The 21,052-nt window shown below is 43.5% G+C and overlaps 1 protein-coding gene across 2 annotated transcripts in view; it reads right to left on the bottom strand.

The window, feature by feature from the left end:
* Positions 1–11,365, bottom strand: part of best2 (bestrophin 2) — a 29,350-nt gene extending 17,985 nt beyond the window's left edge. For both annotated transcript variants that reach the window (XM_048521979.2, XM_048521980.2), the window contains exons 1-4: positions 11,274–11,365; positions 4,850–4,983; positions 4,007–4,227; positions 2,204–2,298 (exon numbers count right to left, since the gene is read on the bottom strand). In XM_048521979.2, coding sequence (XP_048377936.2) covers positions 2,204–2,298; positions 4,007–4,158 — 247 coding nt within the window. In that variant the 5' untranslated portion in view covers positions 4,159–4,227; positions 4,850–4,983; positions 11,274–11,365. The remainder of the gene's footprint in view (positions 1–2,203; positions 2,299–4,006; positions 4,228–4,849; positions 4,984–11,273) is intronic.
* Between the last annotated feature and the right edge of the window lie 9,687 nt (positions 11,366–21,052).

Here is a 21,052-nt window from a genome sequence, read left to right as displayed (position 1 = left end):
CTCACTTAAGTTATTGCTGCCCATCATTCCTCAACTTCTGTTGGCTCTTGGACATGTGTGGAAATTCATGGGACCTGTCTTTTCTCTCTAGTCTTTCTTGGGGATGCGGGCAAAGCTGGCCCAAACAGCATTTCTTGCCCATCCCTAATTGCCCTTGAACTGAGAGGGTTGCTAGGTCATTTCAGACATTACAATATCTGGAATCATATACGGATTTAAACTCCAGATAGTTAATCTGCCGTGCTAGGATCTGAACCCATGTCCTCGTAACATTAACCTGGGTTTTTCCGATTACCCATCCAGCAAAGTTCCCGCTACATCACCATTGTCCCTTTACACAATCTGATACAATGGCTACCTTGAACGTAGAGTCCCACAAACCACGATGCAATGAATAATCCATTTGTTCTATTGTTGCAGATGTGCTACTTGTGGTGCCAATGTGGGCAAGGACACCAGGTTGGGGGAGCAGGGAATAATTGAGGAGTGGCCTTGAACCACTGGAGGTTTCTCTTCCAGCAAAATAATATCTCAGCTGCGGATGACTCCAGATATTTGCAGGGTGGGCGCTGGAGTTAGAAGGGGTCAAGAAACAAAGAACTTAACTGTGCATCTGAGCTGCTGCATGTGCCCTAATACGGCATGGCAAATGGGACCACCCTCAGGAATTAGGCCTTTGCTCGAAAGACACCTTGTCAAAATGATCTTCATTGCTTTAGGATAAATGCACCATCTGTTCCTGTCACCCACGTTTGGTCTGCTACACTCCAACATCTTAGTGTACGGATGCTGACATTTGCTGGTACTCCATTGATTTCAGGGGATAACATGATCCTCTGAATGTGACCCTCACCCTCCAGCTGCCTCCAGGCAGATTAATTCCTCTGTTGGCTTCTCCATCAATGTGAAGAAGAGGAATTCTCTCTGATAGACCATAGACAGATGGGGTTCACAAAGAGGGTTCCACCTTCATCATTTTGATTTAATTTGATTTGATTTATTATTTCACATGTACCTAAGAACAGTGACAAGTTTTGTTTTGTGTGCAGTACAGGCATATTATACCATACAAAGTGCATTAGGGCAACAGCACAGAGCAAAGAATATAATGTTACGGCTGCAGAGAAGGTGCGCAAACAGCAAGATCAACTTTAAATTAAAAATTTGAGAGGTCCATTCAGAAGTCTAATAACAGCGGGGAATAAGCCCATTTTCACTCATAGCTAACTTCTTCTTCCTGTCCACTTGCTCTGAAAACAATGGCAACACTGCCCTGGATAGAGTCGACATGGAGAAGATGCTTCCATCTGTAGGAGAGACTAGGGTCTGAGGGCGCAGCCTCAGAGTGAGGGGACCTTTAGAAACTGAGGTGGGGAGGAATTTCTTCGGCCAGAAGGTGGTGAACCTGTGGACCTCATTGCCACAGAGGGCTGTGGAGGCCAAGTTATTGAGCATCTTTAAGACAGATATGTTTTTTTGGTCTATGAAAGAGATCAAGGATCACAGGGAGAAAGCAGGAGAATGGGACTGAGAAGCATATCAGCCATGCTGGAATGATGGAGCAGTCATAATGGGCCAAATGGCCTAATTCTGCTCTTATATCGTATGGTCTTATACCAGCTTCCATGGGACAGGTCAGAGACCAGTCTCCCATCTGAGCTCAGCAGCACACTGGGTAACCCTTATGAGTGGTTGAAAGGGGTGGGGAGGGGTCAAAGTCCACCCTAAATTCTTGGGAGAGGGAGGGGACATTGTGTCCAACATGACTGCCGATGCCAGTCATACATCTAGAGGATTATTAATGTTTTGGAGAGGACAGTGTGTACATCTGCTCCTAGTGTCACTGCCACTCACCACAATACTAGCCACCAGCAGACCCATAAGGATAGTTGCTGTGGAGTTGCATTGATGTTGCCAAAGTTTACGAAGAGCGGGGGGGGTGAAAACTCACAGGGAGCTTGTTCACAATAAGTCCTAAATGGTGAACTTCTGGCCAGAACATTTGGGAAATTGGAAACAAGCTTTTAATTAGCAGAGGTCACCTCTAACCTACTTCCCAATTATTCCTAATTACAGGACAGCAAGGCAAGAGGATTTAGATCAGGTGACGAGAGCAGACAAACTGGTGCATCCAGAGGTTCGGGTAAAAGTTGGGGGAACAGAATAAATCAAACAGGAGAACACAGATTAAGAAATAACCTACCGAGTACAAAAGCCATAGGGATTAGGTTAGCATAGTGATTGCAGTACAGGGCCAGTTTCTCAAAATACCTCTTCTGCTCCTCAATCAGCACAAACCTTTTGCAGCAATAAAAATGAAATGATAAATAAGAGAAAATCTTTAAATCGAATTAACTATTTTTCCATTACCAGCTTCCAACCAAAGATCGTTATACAAGGAAACCATTCAACCCATCAGGGAGCAATCCAAAACTGATCACATAGCTCTGCTCACTCTGTCACATTGTTGTTCTGTATCTTTCTCCATTTCTAATGTTTATCCACCTGTTCCTTATTTGCCCCAAAGAATTCCCTTTGGGTAACATTCCAATTATCCTGTTTTTTGCTAAACTTGTTAAATTATAGAAAGCCAATTAACAAAGGGTAGCATTGGAGCCAATCTCTACTCAGTCTTACATTTATTTACAGAATGGAAAAGTACAAGCACATGCCTCCAAACTCAATAGCAGCACAGTTACAGTAGGTGTCTCCTCATATGTGCTCAAGCTTACCAGCAGGGACAGGACGGGCTTAAAGGTTTTCCTCCATTCTTTAAGACTATATGTGAAACCTCAATTAATGCCCTCTCGCTTGTATATAATTAAAAGCAATTGATAACCAATGATAAAAGCAGTGCAGTTATGATGGGACAAATGACCTCTTTCAACATTGCAATAATTCTCTGATCTACAATCAACAAACTCACTTGCTCTGCTAAAGAGCCATCTATACTCGAAACGGTAGCTTGCTCTCTCTCCACAGATGCTGCCTGACCTGTTGTGATTTCCAGCATTTTTTTGTTTTCAGTAGCTATGTTACTCTGCATATTTTCAGTCAACCAGCCCCTAGTGACCATTCAGACATCTCTGCATACAAACTCTGAGATTAACCAGGACCATTTTTCATGGTTAATCAAAGAGAGAAGGAAGCACCCTTACTCCATCTCATAGTTGAGGAGAGGTGGATGAAGTTCAGGGAGAAGTGCATTTATGAGAGTTTATAAGTGAAGCTGACAGTGCCCATAGTCAACAGAGACAACCCTTCCAAAATTAACTTATTCCGAACTTATCCCAGATTCAGCTACTTAAGTTTAAACCCTTGTACCTGAAGTTGTTGGTCCACAATTCAGTTTTTTTGGGCACATGGCTGCTTTATCTGGAGGTCAAAGTGATTTGGTTCCAGATTCAAAATGCCTCTGTTTCTTAATTTGAATGTTCTTGTTAATCCACCGACTTCATAAGGCGACACATTAGGGGAAATGTACCGAGCAGGTTTTTCTAAGCCTCCAGACCAAATCAGGAAGGGAAGAGGAAAAGAAACTGAAGCATCTCAAAGCCCTCTCTCTTTCTTGCCTACTCTGCCCCCTACATCCTCAAAAGTTAATGATGTGAAGTCACCATCATTTTTGACAGGCCACTGCATAATAAATGTCAACAGCCTTCCCCTCACTCACCCTCAGGTGCCTCCCAGTGCCACGCACAAACAATCATTCTTCATGTAATAGTTGAGCATCAGCAAGCTATTCAAACATGAGGGTCATCACATCTAAGCTCACATCTTCCTGACGTTTCACTTCAAGCAGCATCAGAAGGTTAACAATTTGCCTCTTCCTGAACATCAGGTCTTCAGGGAGACTCAAACAGCCCATAGCGGGATTTGTTCAAATTACCCGCAACCAAGCTCCTACCTTGATGCTCAGTACAAGCAGCACAGCTGTCAAAAGCTACGATGGAATAGCAAACAACACAGAGCAGGTTTACTCAGCTCTCGAGGAGCAGTTACTAACCTGTAGGCAACACTGAGTACTGCGTACATGAAGGAGAAGACGAGGAATTCTTTGTAGAGGAGTTTGTAGATGCTGCCTTTCCAGAGAACCAGCAGTTTGGAAAAACTGCAAAAGCGGACATTAGCCACCCGCGCTGTATAGGTGATGGTCATCCCTTGAGTTACCAGAGACTGTGAGCAACAGAGAGAGAGGCAGACAGACAGAGAGATGGAGGAAGCTTTCTGTGGGAGGTAGAGGAGAGAGAAGTTTAGGCACTTAGGAATTCAATGTTACAAGACTAAAACATAAGCGCCAATTGTGTTGGAGCTCACACTGAGCAACAGAGAATGGAAAGCACACAGTTAAATACACTGTAGCTGCAACAACTCATAAAGGGTCCTTTGCAGCACCTTCCAAACCAATGACTGCTATCACCTGGAGGACACGGGCAGCAGATACATGGGAACACCACCCAATCCAAGTTCCTCTCCAAGCAACTCATCATCCTGACTTGGAAGTGTATCACTGTTCCTTCACTGTCATTGGGTTAAAATCCCAGAACTCTCTTTCCTACAGCACACTGGGTGTCCCTATATCAGAGAGGGAAGTTGGGGTACAGGTGAGCTGTAATCTAATTGAATAAAGGAACAGGTTTGAGAAGCTGAAAAGAGTTGCCTCCCCAATGACAGTGTGGGTCTGTCTACAGCACACAGACTGCAGCAGTCCTAGAAGGCAGCTCACCACCACCTTAGTCAGGACAAATACAGACGGGCAATAATAGCAACATGCGAACAAATAAACAATTCCTTTAAAAAAGGGAGAAAGGTGACGAGCTCCAGCAAGAGGCTGACAAATCAATCATACCAGTGGCTGGAAATATTTCTGAGGGATCTAGAATCTGTGCCTCAAAAGCTGTTGACCTTCAGGAAGTCAGGAGATCCAAATGCGATTTAAACTTTTGATGTCCCCCTGGGCAGCTTCTGTTCGACTGAAAAGATCTAGGAAAAAAAGAGAGTTTCACTTTTAAAAGCCATGACAAGCAACTGAGAAATTATCTTTAATGTCCCACCTACCTTTACCACCAGACTCTCAAAATAATACAATCTCACACACAGGCGTAGTTTCTCAAAAACATAGCTGCTCTTCTTCAGGATGGATTGTAAATTGTAAATTTTGGGAGGAGGAATGAGAAGAGGCAATACAAAATTATCAAATATGTTCCAAGTGGCACAGGAGCAGACAGGCCAGGGGAATATCTTAGGCTTTATTGGCAGAGTCAGACAGTACAAAAGCAAGGGAGTTATAATAAACTGTACAAGACACTGGTCCAGCTTCAGGATAGACAAAGGGGAACCACTACATATAATGTATTTGGATTTCCAAAAGCTGTTTGAAAAGGTACCGTACAGAATAGAATCATAGAATCCCTACAGTGTGGAAATAGGCCCTTCAGCCCAACAAGTCCACACTGGCACTTGGAGCATCCTGCCCAGACCTATCCCCCTGTAACCCACCTAATCTACACCACCCAGAATACAACGGGCAACTTAGCGTGGCCAATGCACCTAGCCTGCACATCTTTGGACTGTGGGAGGAAACTGGAGCACTCAGAGGAAACCCACGCAGACACAGGGAGAATGTGCAAACTCCACACACACAGACATTTGCCCGAGGTTGGAATCGAACTCAGGCCCCTGGCTCTGTGACATAACAGCGCTAACCATTGAGCCACCATGCTGCCCAAAATGTTTTATTCTGTTGCATTCAACTTAAAGACAACTCATCCCTACCCAGCTTCAACACAACAGCCAACCAGCACAACAGGCTCCCAGCACAAGTGGCAGCGATGAGATGTTAAGTTACTGCAGTGTTGGGAATAGTATGTATGTATAGAGGATTGGCTAACTCATCGAAGGCATAGATTTAGGATAAGGGAGGCATTTTCAGGAATGACAACCTGTAACTGATGGAGTGACACAGGGATCAGTGCTAAGCCCACGATTATTTGTAATTAATATTAGTAACATGGATGAGGAAAGTGAATGTACTATCACCAAGTTTGTCGATGACACAAAAACAGGTAGGAAGGCAAGTGGTGAGGATAATACAAAGAGTTTACAGGGAGACATAGTTAAGTGAATGGACAAAATCATGGATAATGGGAAGATGAAATGTTATGCGCTTTGGCTGAGCAGCTGAATATTATTTAAATGGTAATTCAATCGTAGCTTTCAAATGGGAATGGAATAATAATCTGAACAGGAAAAAAGCATTGCAGAGCCAAAGGGAAAAGACATGGGAGTGGGATGAACTGAGTCTCTCTTGCAGAGAACTGGCATGGACACAATAGGCTGAATGTCCTCCTTTAGTGCTGTGACCATTCTAAGATTCCACAGTAGCCACCATAAGTGATCCTGGCTAGCCCTGGCATCCAGAGCACAGGACTAGTGACCAGGAAGGAACCCAATTCATCTCCCTGCAGGTGGGTGCTCTGTGGATGGACTGAACCACTTGGGACTACAGCTGTTCACGGCAACATCTCAATGTCAGCTCCTCAAGGGCAATCCATTCAATCACTGTCAATGTACTGGATTCCAGCTTATTCAGGTGCCCAAGTCTCGTGCATTTGCACAATAGAAAGTATCCTCCTAAACCCAATGTTGGATCCAGATCCATGATTCAAGGAGATCAGCTGTGTTAGATAGAACATAGAAAAGTACAGCACAGTACAGGCCCTTCGTCCCACGATGTTGTGCCGTGGAATAATCCTAATCCAAAAATAAAATAACCTAAACGACATTCCCCTCGATTCACTGCTGTCCATGTGCATGTCGAGCAGTCGCTTAAATGTCACTAATGACTCCGCTTCCACAACTACCACTGGTAAACTATTCCATGCGCTCACAACTCTCTGGGTGAAGAATCTCCCTCTGACGTCTCCTCTATACCTTCCTCCTAACACCTTAAAACTATGACCCCTCGTGGCAGTCAGTCCTGCCCTGGGGAAAAGTCTCTGGTTATCGACTCTATCCATGCCTCTCATTACCTTGTACACCTCGATCAGGTCACCTCTCTTCCTCCTTCTCTCCAGAGAGAAAAGTCCGAGCTCAGTCAACCTCTCCTTGTAAGACAAGCCCTCCAGTCCAGGCAGAATCCTGGTAAACCTCCTTTGCACCCTCTCCAAAGCCTCCACATCTTTCCTATAATAGGGCGACCAGAACTGGATACAATATTCCAAGTGTGGTCTCACCAGGGTCTTGTAGAGCTGCAGCATAACCTCGCGGTTCTTAAACTCCAGCCCCCTGTTAATGAAAGCCAAAACACCATATGCTTTCTTAACAATCTTATGCACCTGGGTGGCAACTTAGAGGGAGCTATGCACTTGAACACCAAGATCCCGCTGTTCCTCCACACTGCCGAGAATCCTGCCTTTAATCCTATATTCAGCATTTAAGTTCGACCTTCCAAAATGCATCACTTTGCATTTATCCAGGTTGAACTCCATCTGCCATTTCTCAGCCCAGCTCTGCATTCTGTCAATGTCTCGCTGAAGCCTGCAATAGCCCTCGATACTATCAACGGCACATCCAACCTTTGTGTCATCAGCAAACATACTAACCCACCCCTCAACCTCCTCATCCAAGTCATTTATAAAAACTACAAAGAGCAGAGGCGCAAGACAGAGCCCTGCGGGACACCACTCAGCACTGACCTCCAGGCAGAATACTTACCATCTACAACCACTCTCTGCCTCCCAGCCGACTAATTCTGAATCCAGACAGCCAAATCACCCTGTATCCCATACCTCCTGACTTTATGAATGATGTTCCTGCAAGCTGGGCTGGATCACACAAGGAAGACGCTAAGTCTACGGTATTCCTACAGCATGTAGACTTGCAAACTCATATTCCTTTCAGATAAAGATAAAGATAAACCTTTTATAACTCTTCCAACTGTAAGACCATAAGACATAGGAGTGAAAGTAAGGCCATTCGACCCATCGAGTCCACTCCACCATTTAACCATGGCTGATGGGCATTTCAATTCCACTTACCGGCACTCTCCCCGTAGCCCTTAACTCCTTGCAAGAGTCTTACATACATTGTTAGAATGTAATTTATAAAGTGTTGCTGCAATTGCATAAAGCCTCATTGAGCCTGCATCTGAAGTATCATGTACAGTTTTGATGAAGGATTTACTTGTCGTGGAGTGAATGCAGCAGAGGTTCACCATTCTAATTCCAGGTACAGCCAGATTGTCCTATGTGGAGAAATTATGGAGACTGGGTGTGTTTTCTCTAATGTTTAGAAAAATCAGAGGTGGTCTCATTGAAGCATTGGAAATTCTTACAGGGCTTAGACACTGTAGATGCAGAAAGGACACATCCCCTGGTTATAGGCTGGGACAGGAACAGAAGACAGAGTCACAGATTAGGAACAAGGAGGGAAGGAGGGAAGTCTTCAGTTAGCAGGTGGTGAATCTTTGGAACTGTCTACTCCAGAGGGCTGTGGAAGTTCAGTTATTGAGTATATTCAATACAGAGGTCAACAGATTTGTAGATATCCCAGAAAGATTGGCATTGAAGTAAATGATGACCTATGATCTGGAATCAAGATCCACTCCTGTTCCGAAATTCCCGTGTTATATGGTACTATATGGTTCTGCTACTCTCTTCTATAAAAATATTATCTTGAAGGGTTAATCTGCTCAATATAATGCACATTACAGGTGATATTCTTCTTTTACTGATAAGTTAGGAACTTTATCTGCTCGTTACGTTGTATTTTGCATCACAACTTTTGTTCATTGCAAAAAGGAAGCCCACTGCTGACAATGAGCTTACTGAAGCCTAGGCAATGTAAATGTCCCCAGACTCCTTTCAGTGCACCTGAATGAGCCTCTGAACGATATATAGTCGATACCAAACAAGGGAAACAGTCTTTTCTTTGGCCAGTCGTGTAACACAGGCATTTTTGATTACAGCCTGCTCATTATACATTTCTCCCGACTTTCATTCATATTGTAAGAAATGCTGGAAGAATGGCTTGTTCAAAATTGCCCAAATTACACTATCAGCCAAAGTTAAAATGATCCCACAGTTTGGTCAGATATACACAGTTTTGAGTTGCAATCACTATTGTTTGAAGATGGTGTGTCTACAATTCAGGGTCAAACTTCAAACCTAATTAACAACAAATTGAACAAAGGAACTCACGCAAACATTGCTGGAGAATCTGTTACTAATTTCCATACAACCTGGTTGTGGTCATCAGCTTTCTCCCACACTCATTCTGCAGAGATGCAGAAATCTTCAACAGCCTGGGCCATCATCTCTGAAAATACCTGATGTCACACATTCTTATTTAATCCTTAACCTCCTCAAAATCAAACCTGAGAAGGGTTTAGTATTTGTGAAAGAAGTTTCCTTATAATGCCACCAGATTTGGAGATGGATGCCACAGGCTGCAGTGAGATTAGGGCTGTTGCAATGGCTCAGTGACTCGTTCTAAACAGGCCAGTCAAATATAGGAACAAAGTAGGCCATTTAGCACAGTGACTCCTCCCCACCATTCACCTGATGAAGGAGCAGCACTCTGAAAGCTTGTGATTTTAAATAAACCTGTAGGACTCGTAGGGGAGCTGATGGCTCAGTGGTATTATTGCTGGACTGTGAATCCAGCGACCCCGATAACATTCTGGGTTCAAATCCCACTACAGCAGATGGTGGAATTTGAGTTCAATAAAATATCTGGAATTAAGAATCTAATGATGACCAGGAATCCATTACCAATTGTTGGGGAAAGCCCATCTGGTTCACTAATGCCCTTTAAGGAAGGAAACTGCCATCCTTACCTAGTCTGGCCTACATGTGATCCACAGCAATGCAGTTGATTCTGAGCTGTCATTTGGGCAACTTAGGGTGGGCATTAATTGCTGAATGAATAAAGGAAAAGCAAAGGACTACAACCTGGTGTGGTGTGACTTCTGACTTTCCCCACCCCAGTCCAACACCAGCATCTCCACATCATGGCTACTATTCAGTCTGATTATGGCTGATCAAACCCTTTTACTGACCCATCCCCATAACCCTGTACACCACTAGTAATCAGAAATCTATCAATCTCTACCTTTCAAAGACCAAACTCCCTCAGCCCTCTGTGATAGAAAATTCCATCAGTTTGAAACCCTCTGAGTAAACATAAATTCTCCTCATCTCCTAATGATGTGAAATCCTCCTTTGATTTTAAGTTGTGTGCCCTGGTTCTAGCCTCCCCAATCAGAGGAAACATTTTACCTGCATCAGTGCTGTCTGTCCTGTTACATATTTTGTAAGTTTCAATGAGATCACCTCTCATGCTTCAAAACTGTATAGAACACAGGCCAAATTTGGCCAATCTCTCATCGCTAGGCAGTCTCACCATCCCAGGAACAAGTCTGACAAACCTTCATTGCGCTCCCTCAATGGAAATATTTCCTTTCTCAGTAGTCAAATCAATGTATAAATCTGAAGCAGGTTCCAGGTTGGTTCCTGGTCCCATTCCTCAATTTTATAAAAACTTGTATCCACATCCCTCTCCATATTTCCTTCTGTATCTCTCCATTCTGACTTCTTTGCAACCCTCACTTCCTTGGCTCTGTGATGGGCACCCCATACCCTCCTCATTGACCTCGCCCACTGTCTGGAACTTTCTCTTAAAACCTCTTCACCTTTTAACTTTCTTTCAAGTCCACCTAATACCCACTTCTTCAAAAAGAAACCTTTGGTCACCTAAAATGTCTCAGTGTCAGTTTTTCTTTGCCTGATTATCGAGCACCTCTGGCTGCTTTGCTGCATTAAAAAGATGCTATACAAATGCAAAATGTCTTCATCCAGTGCCCAGGCTGGGGGAAATGGGATGATCCCATAAAATGGCATTAGTAGCCCCAAATATTCCTAATTTTATCGGACAGAAGGATTAGCATCCAATCCCCACTTCAGTACAAAGTTCCCTATGAAAGCATCCAGACGAGACAGGACACCCCTCACCTCTCCAGCATATAGCAGTCCAATTAGCTGGTTGTGACGCCTCCTACAGTCAATCAGCTGGCTGGGTCCACGAACGAAATAGGGCAGCTGAGGGCTCCCTCGCCCTTCGCGAGTAAAGAACAGTACACGTTACACAGACTTGGGACAGGGAGGTCTGAAATTTTACATCCAGAAGAAGTCAGCCCCTTCGTTGAGAATTCTCATGCGATGGGCTTTTGCAAAGTTAAAGGGTCAGTTGACAAAAGTCAAATCGTTTCCTACCGTCACACAGTGGCCTTTGCAGGACGCTGCAGAAACAGTGCTGAATGAAGTTCTCGCTCTCTGTGCCCTCGCTACCCATCACAAAGCACTAAACTCCCCGGCACTTTAACAAGGCAGTGCATTTCTCACTCTGAAGGACAACTCTTCGCTCCGCCTTAAGACCCTCCCCGATAAAGTCAACCGCAGCGCCTCCAAAAGTTTTGATTTTTGTTTTGCAAAACTGAGATGCGGAGAATACAACCCTATCCCCACTCCCCAAAATCACACAACTGGCCTCGGTGCAGATGCTGCTGTTGGAATGGACGTGATGTCCCAATGTAGGGTTATCCTCGCTCTGTCCATGTATCCACATCTATAAGCTGAAGTTAAAAACCATTCAGTTGTGTGTAAGAGAACTTTTGAATAAAAAAAAAGCTGAAGTCGGATTTTAAAAGTAGGAGAAATTCAAATCCATTTATGAAGAGCAAGAAGTTTGTACGATAATGATGGGTATATGGTAGCTGTCTGTTCCTTGGGAGGGGGGAGATCGGGAGCACATTTTTAAAATGAGAGAGAGAGATTTAAAGAAGGCACGAGAGGCTTTTTTTTTGCACAGAGGATGGCTCACGTGTGGAATGAACTTTCCGAAGGAGGTGATGGCTATGGGCTCAATTACAATGTTTAAAAGACATTTGGATAAGTACATGAATAGGAAAGGTTTGGAGGGATATGGGCCAGGGTCAGGCAGGTAGGACAAGTTTAGTTTGAGACTATATTGGGCATAGAATGTTTGGACCGAAAGGTCTGTTTCCGCGCTGTATGGTCTAAGACTCTACAACAGCCTGGAATTCTGTAAGTGATCTTATCTTGTTTATATTCACGGTCATACCTTATGCCCAAATAAAAGTTGGTGATTTAACTTTCAATGAATCTCAAGTATCATCATGCCCTCAACTTTGAATCCCCTGTCCCAGTTTGCATACATTTTAAAAAAGAAGAAATTGTTTCTCTTGAAGGGCGATGTCCTCCATTACACGATAATTATTTTTCATTCATAAACTTATTTGCACACAGAATTCTTACTCAATTATAGGGAATGCAGAAATCCCTAATTTAAACCTGGCTTTTTCTCTCCTGCCGTCAACCTGCCCTCTATTTTCTGGTCTTGTTATCGCAACCAGATTAAATGAAACAAAGAACGGCAGATGCTGAAGATAAGAAGCGAAAACAGAAATTGCTGGAGAAACTCAGCAAATCTGGCAGTAGCAGTGGAGAGAGACAGCAGAGCTAATGTTTCAATTCCAGAGACTCCTTCTTCAGAACCTTGCTCTGATATATTTTTCTAATCAGTCTGTTCAGAAATGTTACCATGCACCTCTGGAGCAGGTGGGACTTGAATCCAGACCTGGTTCAGAGGCAGGGGCACTACCACTGTGCCATAATAACATTGCTTTGATTACACTTAGGTTACCTCTTTGAGGGATGTTATTGTTGGAAAACCCACAACCTTAAATAGATCTTTGCCCTTTACCCCCCCCAACCCTTGAAGCAAAACCCATTGAGTCGTAGAGTCACTTACAATACAGAAATACATTCTGCCATTGAGGCCCATGCTAGCTCCTCACATGCCAGTCAAATCAGTTTATAGTGTTGAACAGGAACTCCTCAAAGAAAAACATTAGTTTTAGTTCATTGATGAGTTGTGGGCAGCACTAGTGAGACCAGCATTTGATACCCATCCCCAATCACACTTAAGAGCAGTTAAGAGTCAACCACATTGCTCTGGCCCTGGAGTCATATGTAGGATCACATTGCCTTCCCCAAAGGGCATCAGTGAACCAGATGAGTTTTTACAACAGAGCTCACTGTCACTGAGACCAGCTTTCGATTCCAGATTTTATCCATCAAATTTAAATCTTTCCAGTTCCAGTGGGAGGATTTGAAACTCGGTCCCTAGGCCAGGGGCCTGGGTCACTGGATTGCTAGCCCAGCAATATTTGTCAACTAGCTACTCTTGTCCAGTAATAAAGCATCAGGGGAATGTTGAATACATGGTCACAAGGTCAAGGAAAATGTTTTCAAGAGCTGTAGAGCTCCTCAATGGGAAGAACAAACTTCCATTTACGTACCAAGTGTTTCTCAGCTCCTCAGTACGTCCCAAAGAGTTTCACAGCCACAACAAACAGTTTACTTCAGTGTGGAAAGGTCGAAATCCTAGAATTCCCACCCTAGCGGCATTGTGAGTCTACACCTAGAGCACACAGACTCCAGCAGTTCGGAAAGGCAGCTCACCACCACCTTCCCATGGGGCAACTAGTCCGGGCAATAAACGCTGGCCCAGCTGGGGATGCTCACAACCCCCGGGTAAATTAGAAACAATTGTAATAACAGAAATAAAATCCAAAGTGCTGGAGAAACGTAGGAGGCTGGGCAGCATCTGTGGAGAGAGAAACAGTTAACATTTCGGAGTCGACTATGACTTTTCTTCAAAACTGATTGAAGTGACTGTTTTGTGCAGTCCATTGGCATGTAGGTGGTTCCTAAGCCTCTACAAATGAGGCAGCTGAACAATAAAAATGCAGTTGGTATTAGTTAAGGGATGAATGTTAGTCGAGTCTCAGTTAGAAGTTGTCATCTCCAATGGCACATTAGTTTCCTGAGCATGACACTGAATTGACAGCCTAGATTATATGTTGACATCTGAGAGTGGGACTTGAACTTGCAACATGACTGGAGGACAAGCTGGAAGATTAGGAACAGAAAAGATGGGACTTGGCCTGAAGAGATGGCCTGAATGGCCTCTTCTTTTAGCCATTATTCAACTAATGATGAAAAAGCCTTAAAATAAACACAAAGAACTGCAGATGCTGGAAATATGAAACACAAACAGGGAGTGCTGGAGAAACTCAGCAGGTTTGAGATCATCTGCAATGACAAAACAGAGTTAACATTGATCCTTCATCAGAACGAAACATTACCTTGAGGTCTTCAAAATTATTGCAATCAGGCAGGATGATTGTGGGGCAGAACCTTTAAATGGATGAACTAAAATTGTTGGAAGAGCTTCCCACAACTGCAATTATTCCACAAGCATCACAGCTTTAGAGTGGGATCTTGCTGTGCACAACCATGTTCAAATTGAGTGCACTGTCATGACTGCTGAGTTAGCCCCAACTCAAGTCATAAAATGTGAAATCCATTGCAAATAGGATCTTGATAAAACAGTTGCCAACTTTGTGGAATTGCGCGATCTGGACAAGACTGACTCGTTAGTTTGTTGTACATCCATGTCTGTTTTTATCCCTAGTAATCTATAGGTTTATCTGTAAAGGACGTTGGCAACCAGGTGTCACATTTATGTACCGTGGCACTAAGTCAGGTTCACAGAATCACAGAACCGTTACAACACAGCCATCGGCGCTTCAACCAATTGTCCCTGCACTGATTCTATCAGCTAAAGCCACTTTCCTGCCATTCCCCATGACCCTGAACATTACTTCTGTCCAATTAGTCATCCAATGCCCTCTTGAATGCCTCAGTTGAACCCCCTCCTCCACAGTTCCAGGCAGTGCATTCCAGACCCTAACTACTCGCTGTGTGAGAAATGTTTTTCTCATATCGCCCTTGCTTCATTTGAGCGTCATTTTATATCTATGCCCTCTAGTTCTTTGTGCAAACAGGAACAGCTTCTCCCTATGTATTCCATCCAGCTTGTCCATCATTTCGAAAATCTCTATCCAATCTCCTGTCAGCCTTCTTTTCTCTAGCATCTTCAATCTATGCTCATAACTGATGTTTCTTATCCCTGGAATCATTCTCATAAACCACTTCTGCACCGTCTCTATTGCACTCACATATTTCCTGTAATGTGGCACTCATAACTCTTATTGAAGTCCTTTGCTAATTTCCATTAAAGTCCAAAGTGTTTAGTTCAAATAGAATATCTGTACACAAGAAGGGTCACTGGATTCAAAATGTTAGCTCTGCTTTCTCTCCACAGATGCTATGTTTCTCCAGCAACTACTGCTATTACAACATTTATTAGAACTGTTCATAACATGACCTTGATTATCAGCTTAGTCCTCCCAGAGATTCATGCCCCAACACAGTTCCTAGCAACAGCAACAATATCAAACCCATCAAGTCTCACTTGGAATGAGTTTGTATTGATGTAGCTCACTCAGGAAAATCAGCACTTCAAATTTTTGAGTCGTTTACCTCATGTCCGCTCTCAAGATCTCACCAAAGATCTTTACCTTGTCTGGTTTCTCACAGTTGGTGCTGTATCAATGGACAAGAACTGGAAATGAGTTGATGCTCTGCATTCTCCATTTACAACCCACCAAATATAGTATTCTGCTCCTTCATGTTTCTGACCCCCTTTCTTCACTCTGTCCTGTCAATCCAAGAGGGTTAAGCCTCAGGCTTATACCAGTATGTACCAGGGGCATTTTAACAGGCACAAATCCCAGAGCCAAATGTGAGGCTATTATGGGAGGCAAGGGAAGAGATTGCTGACCATAGGCGAAGTGCCAGGTGACTAATGTGGTTTCTATGTTCAAGAGGGTAACACAATAGGCCAGGGAATTACAGGCCAGTTAGACTGATGTCAGTGGTAGGGAAATCATTGGATACAATGTTGAGGAAAGGGCTAATCAATAACTGGAAAGGCAGAGATCGATCAGGGACACTCAACACAGCTTTGTTAGAGAGAGATCCTGTCTGACTAATTTAGTTTAAGATTTTCAAAAAGATGACTAACTATGCTGATGACGCTAGTACAGTCGATGTGCTTTAAGTGGACATCATTAAGACCTTTGACAAGGTCCCATGTGGAAGGCTGGTCCAAAAGGTAAGGGCCCATGGGATCCAAGGCAAACTGGATCCAAAATTGGCTTTCAAATAGGAGGCAACTAGTTGATGATTGAGGTTTGTTTTTGTAACTAGGAGCCTATGGCCAGCGGTGTACCACAGGGATCAGTGCTGGCACCCTTGCTGTTTGTTATTTACACTAACAACCTGAAAATAAATGTAGATGGTATACTTTATAAGTTTGCAGATGGTACAAAAATTGTTGGTATTGAAGAGGATGGTCTCAGGCTACAGTCTGATATTGATCAGCTGGTAAAATGGGCAGAGCAATGGAAGATGGAATTTAATCCTGATAAGTGTGAAGTGATGCATTTGGGAGGTCTAACAGGGGAGCGACATGTATAATGAATGGAGGGTCCCTAGGGAGTACTGAGGAACAAAAGGACCTTGGTGTACAAGTCCACAGATCCATTAAGGTGTCGGTACAGAGAGACAGGGTGATGAAGAAGGCATGTGTGATGCTTGCTTTCATTAGCTGGGGCATACAATGTAGGAGCAGGGAAGTCTTGTTACAACTTTATAAAACATTGGCTAGGTCACAGATGGAATACTATGTGCAGGTCTGGTTGCCATAAAGTCAAGACATGATTGCACTGGAGAGGGTGAAAAGGAAATTCACCAGAATGTTGTCTGGCATGAAAAGTCTCAGTTATGAGGAGAGGCTGAAAAGGCAGGTTTGCTTTCCTTGGAGCTGAGGAGGTTGAAGGAGTATCTGCTTGAGGTATATAAAATTATGAAGGATACTGGCAGAATAGATTGTGAGAATCTCTTCCCAATGGCAAACGTGTCTAAGAGCAGAGGGCATAAAGTTAAGGTGAGGAACAAATGGTTTCGAAGAGATCTGAGAAATAATATTTTTCTTGCAGCGGGAGGTAGAAATATAGGGTCTGCTGGCCAAGAGGGAGCTTGAGGGAGATAACCTCGCAACATCTAAAAAGCATCTGGAAATGTACTTCAAATGTCAGGGCCTAGTAGGCTATGGGCCAAGTGCAGAGATTATTGTAGCTTGGTGTTTGTCAGCCAGTATAGAAATGGTGGGCCAAAGGGCCTGTTTCTATGACTCTCTGATCTACGGCACTGGCGTTGGCCCAATAGCCTCTACCTTTGTTCATCTGCTGTTTGGCTTAGCCAGGTTTACTTCTACAGGTGGCTCGTGCATGTTGGCCATCATCTCAGGTGCCATCCTGGAAGCTATCCCTTTCCTTTTGAGAGGGTGGGCCAGGATTTTGACACTAGTGTCACTGATAAACCATGCCCCATTACAGAGGCAAAGGGTGGATGGTTGAGTTCGATGGTTCAGACTGCCTTCTGACTTTAGCCCAACTTAAATTGCCTGCTTACATTTACTCAGAAAAGCACAGAAGCAAAAGGGAGTAGGAAGACACCATTCAGGCCCTTACAACTGTGTGGCAATTTATTTGGATCATGGCCGATCTGGACCTCAGTTCCTTTTCGCTGAGTTTTATTCCATTTTGCCTAGTACCCTAGATCTAATCCTATCCCTAACCCCAGCAATATTAGTCTTTGAGATTGCAGTCTCCAAATCTCAAGTACCCTTTGTGTGAAGAAATGCTTCCTGATTGCTGTCCTGAATAGCTTTGCTCTCATCTAAAAATCTTATTTCTTGAGTGTCGTTTCCATTCACAAGAGGAAATGGTTACTCCATCTCCAATACACTTCTGCTGCTTGTAGTTATTCCTGCCGCAAGGTCTACTGTAGTGACATGCTCCCCTGTTCTGTACCATCTTTACACACCCTCTGTAGCCCTGCAACTGCTCTGTGACATCCAACCATTGCTCAGTGCAACTTCTCTTTCTGCTGTACTCTCCCTTGCACTCAAGAAGAAATCTCTCTGACTCTTCAGCTCTGATCAAATGGCTGAAACACCGACATTCCCTTTTCTCAATGTCACTTTGTAAAATAATTTTTGCTCTTGCAATTTCATTTATTTCCTGGCCCAAGCATAGAACATTTATACTGTGGAAGAAAAGACACAATCTCAAAGCTTTTCATCTGGCACTGATCAGGACAAATCGCAAGAATACCAATTCAAGGGAAAAACCAACATTTATACTGCATTTGAGGAGAATGCCGATCGGTAGGCAAATGGATTCTGATTGGGAGAGGTGTTGCTGTTAAGAATGTGCCAATTAATAATGATTGACATTTAACCATCATGGTTTGTTTAAAACTTAAACTAGGAAGGTTTAATGGTTTATTTCTCAGGGCAATGCCCTGATCAATCAGAGTCAAAGTGGCATGTTTAAGATTTAAACAATGCCTGGCAGTTAACTGTCAGTCATCACTAACTAATGCATTCTACGAATTAAATGTTCTCTCATTTGGTATAAATTCACTTTCACCATCCATTGTTATTTCTTGCAGGTTGTCCTGATGAGTGGGGGGCAGTACAGTGCCAGCTGGGCCTTTGGTTAATACTGCCGCCTTGCAGCACCAGGGAGCCAGGTTCGATTCCAACCTCGGGTGACTGTCTGTGTAGAGCTTGCAGATTCTCCTTGCGTCTGTGTGGGTTTCCTCTGGGTGCTAGAGCTATAGAGAGAGGCTGAATAAAGTGGGGCTTCTTTACCTGGAGCATCAGAGGCTGAGGGGTGACCTTATAGAAATTTATAAAATCATGAAGGACATAGATAGAGTGAATAGCCAAGGTCTTTTCCCTAGGGTAGCGGAGCCCAAACCTAGAGGGCATAAGTTTCAGGTGAGAGGGGAAATATGTAAAAGGGACCTGAAGGGGCAACTTCTTTCACACAGAGGGTGGTGCGTGTATGGAATTAGCTGCCAGAGGAAGTGATGGAGACAGGTACAATTACAACATTTAAAAGGCATCTGGATAGGAATATGAATAGGAAGGGTATAGAGTGATAGAAAGGGTATAGAGGCCAAATGCTGGCAAATGGGACCTGACTAATTTAGGATCTCTGGTCAGCACGGCCAAGTTGGACTGAAGGGTTTGTTTCCACACTGTACATCTATCTCTGTGACTCCGATTTCCTCCCACAGTCCAGAGATGTGCAGGTTAGGTGGATTGGCCACGGGAAATTGCTCTGAGTTGTCCAGCGATGTGTAGCCATCGTTAGGGTGGGAGATGGGTCTGCCTGGGATGCTCTTTGGAGGATTGGTGCAGACTCAATGCACTGAATGGCTTCTATTTCCACTGCAGGGATTTGAGAATTCACGTTCAAGATAAAAACCTTCAACAAAATGTACCTACATACAGCGACAGTTACATGTAACCAAACTACTACTTGTACGTCTCAGCGTTAAATTATATTTATTCAACTCATTATAAAACACCTGAATATTTTAATCCATGGGATTGCAAGTACCAACTAGATACCAACTTTCTTTTGTTGATCTCTGAGCAAGTTCAAGGCCAATTTTTTTGTTCAGTTGCAGCTGATTCAAACACGTCATTTTCAAGCCGAAAATCATTATACATTAAGTGGAGCAGTTTGAGAAATGCTGACCTATAAAACACAGAGGCAGAAGTAGGCCATTCAGCCCATCACCATTGCTCCATAATTCAAAGAGATTATGGCTGATGCTCAACTCCACTTTCCTGCCTTTTCCACATCAGCCTTGGGTTCCTGACTGATTAAGAATCTATCTCAGCTTCATGAACGACCCAGTCTCTACAACCCTGTGCAGTAAAGTCTTCCACAAATTCACTACTCCCTGGGAGAAAAAAAATCCTTTTCATCTCTATCCTACTTGAGTGACTCCTCACTTTGAGGTTATGCCCTCGATCCTAGACTCTCCCACAAGGGGAAACAATCTCTCAGTATCTAACCTCGCAAACACCCATGAATCTTGTATGTTTCAATAAGGTCAGCACACATTCTTCCAAACTCCAATGAGCACAGTCCTAACCTACTCAATATCTCCTAATGAAACAGACAGACCTCTCAGGACTGTCTCCAATGCTGGTATATCTTCCCTTAGACAAGGGGACAAAAGTTGTTCACGGTATACCAGGAATTGTTTGACCAGTGCCTTGTATAATTTTCATAAGGCTTCTGATTTTTATATTCCATGCCCTTCGAAATAAAGGCCATCATTCCACTTGCCTCCCTTATTACCTGCTGGGCTTGACTGCTAGCTTTTGTAATTCGTGACTGAGGACACCCAAATTACTCTGTGCTGTAGCTTTCTGAAGTCTTTCTCCATTTAAATAATGTTCCATTCTTTTATTCTTTCTGCCAAATTACCTAATTTTTCCCACATTATATTCCATCTGCCAAGGTTTACCCCCGCTCTTAATCTGTCTAAGTCCCACTATGGGCTCTTTGTATCATTCTTAGTGATAGCACCATGTGTGGGGGCATTGTACACTTTTTACTATACTCTTGTCCCCTGTACTTCAGTACACCTGACAATAAAACCTAAATCTAAACCTGATCTAAAATTCTCACCATTTGTCTCCCTCCCCGTTTTTGTGCCATTCACAAGTTTCACAATTATAAATAAAAAACGAAAGAACTGCGGATGCAGTAAATCAGGAACAGAAACAGAAGTTGCTGGAAAAGCTCAGCAGGTCTGGCAGCATCTGTGAACAAAAAATCAGAGTTAACATTTTGGGTCCGGTGACCCTTCCTCAGAACTGGTCCCAAATTGCAAGGAAGGATCACCTGACTGGGAATGTTAACTCTGATTCTCCCTCACAATAGTCAGTTCATTCTCCTCATAATTTCGTTAACTCGCCTCATACTTTGGAAATAATCCTGGCCCCAGCACTGATCCCTGTGGCACTCCACTAGTCACAACCTGGAACAGTGTGGCACCTAGCAGTGAAAGAACTCCACCATTCCAGTTCCCTTAGTGCCCTGTTCCAAAATCTTGTTATTATTATTTGAGCTACAACCACATCCCAGCAGTGGTTAAAAAAAATCTTTCATTCTGAGAACTGGTCA

This window comes from Stegostoma tigrinum, chromosome 35 (assembly GCF_030684315.1).
Source record: "Stegostoma tigrinum isolate sSteTig4 chromosome 35, sSteTig4.hap1, whole genome shotgun sequence".
In the NCBI taxonomy this organism is placed as follows: Eukaryota; Metazoa; Chordata; class Chondrichthyes; order Orectolobiformes; family Stegostomatidae; genus Stegostoma; species Stegostoma tigrinum.
This window is presented reverse-complemented; position numbering and strand designations above follow the sequence as displayed.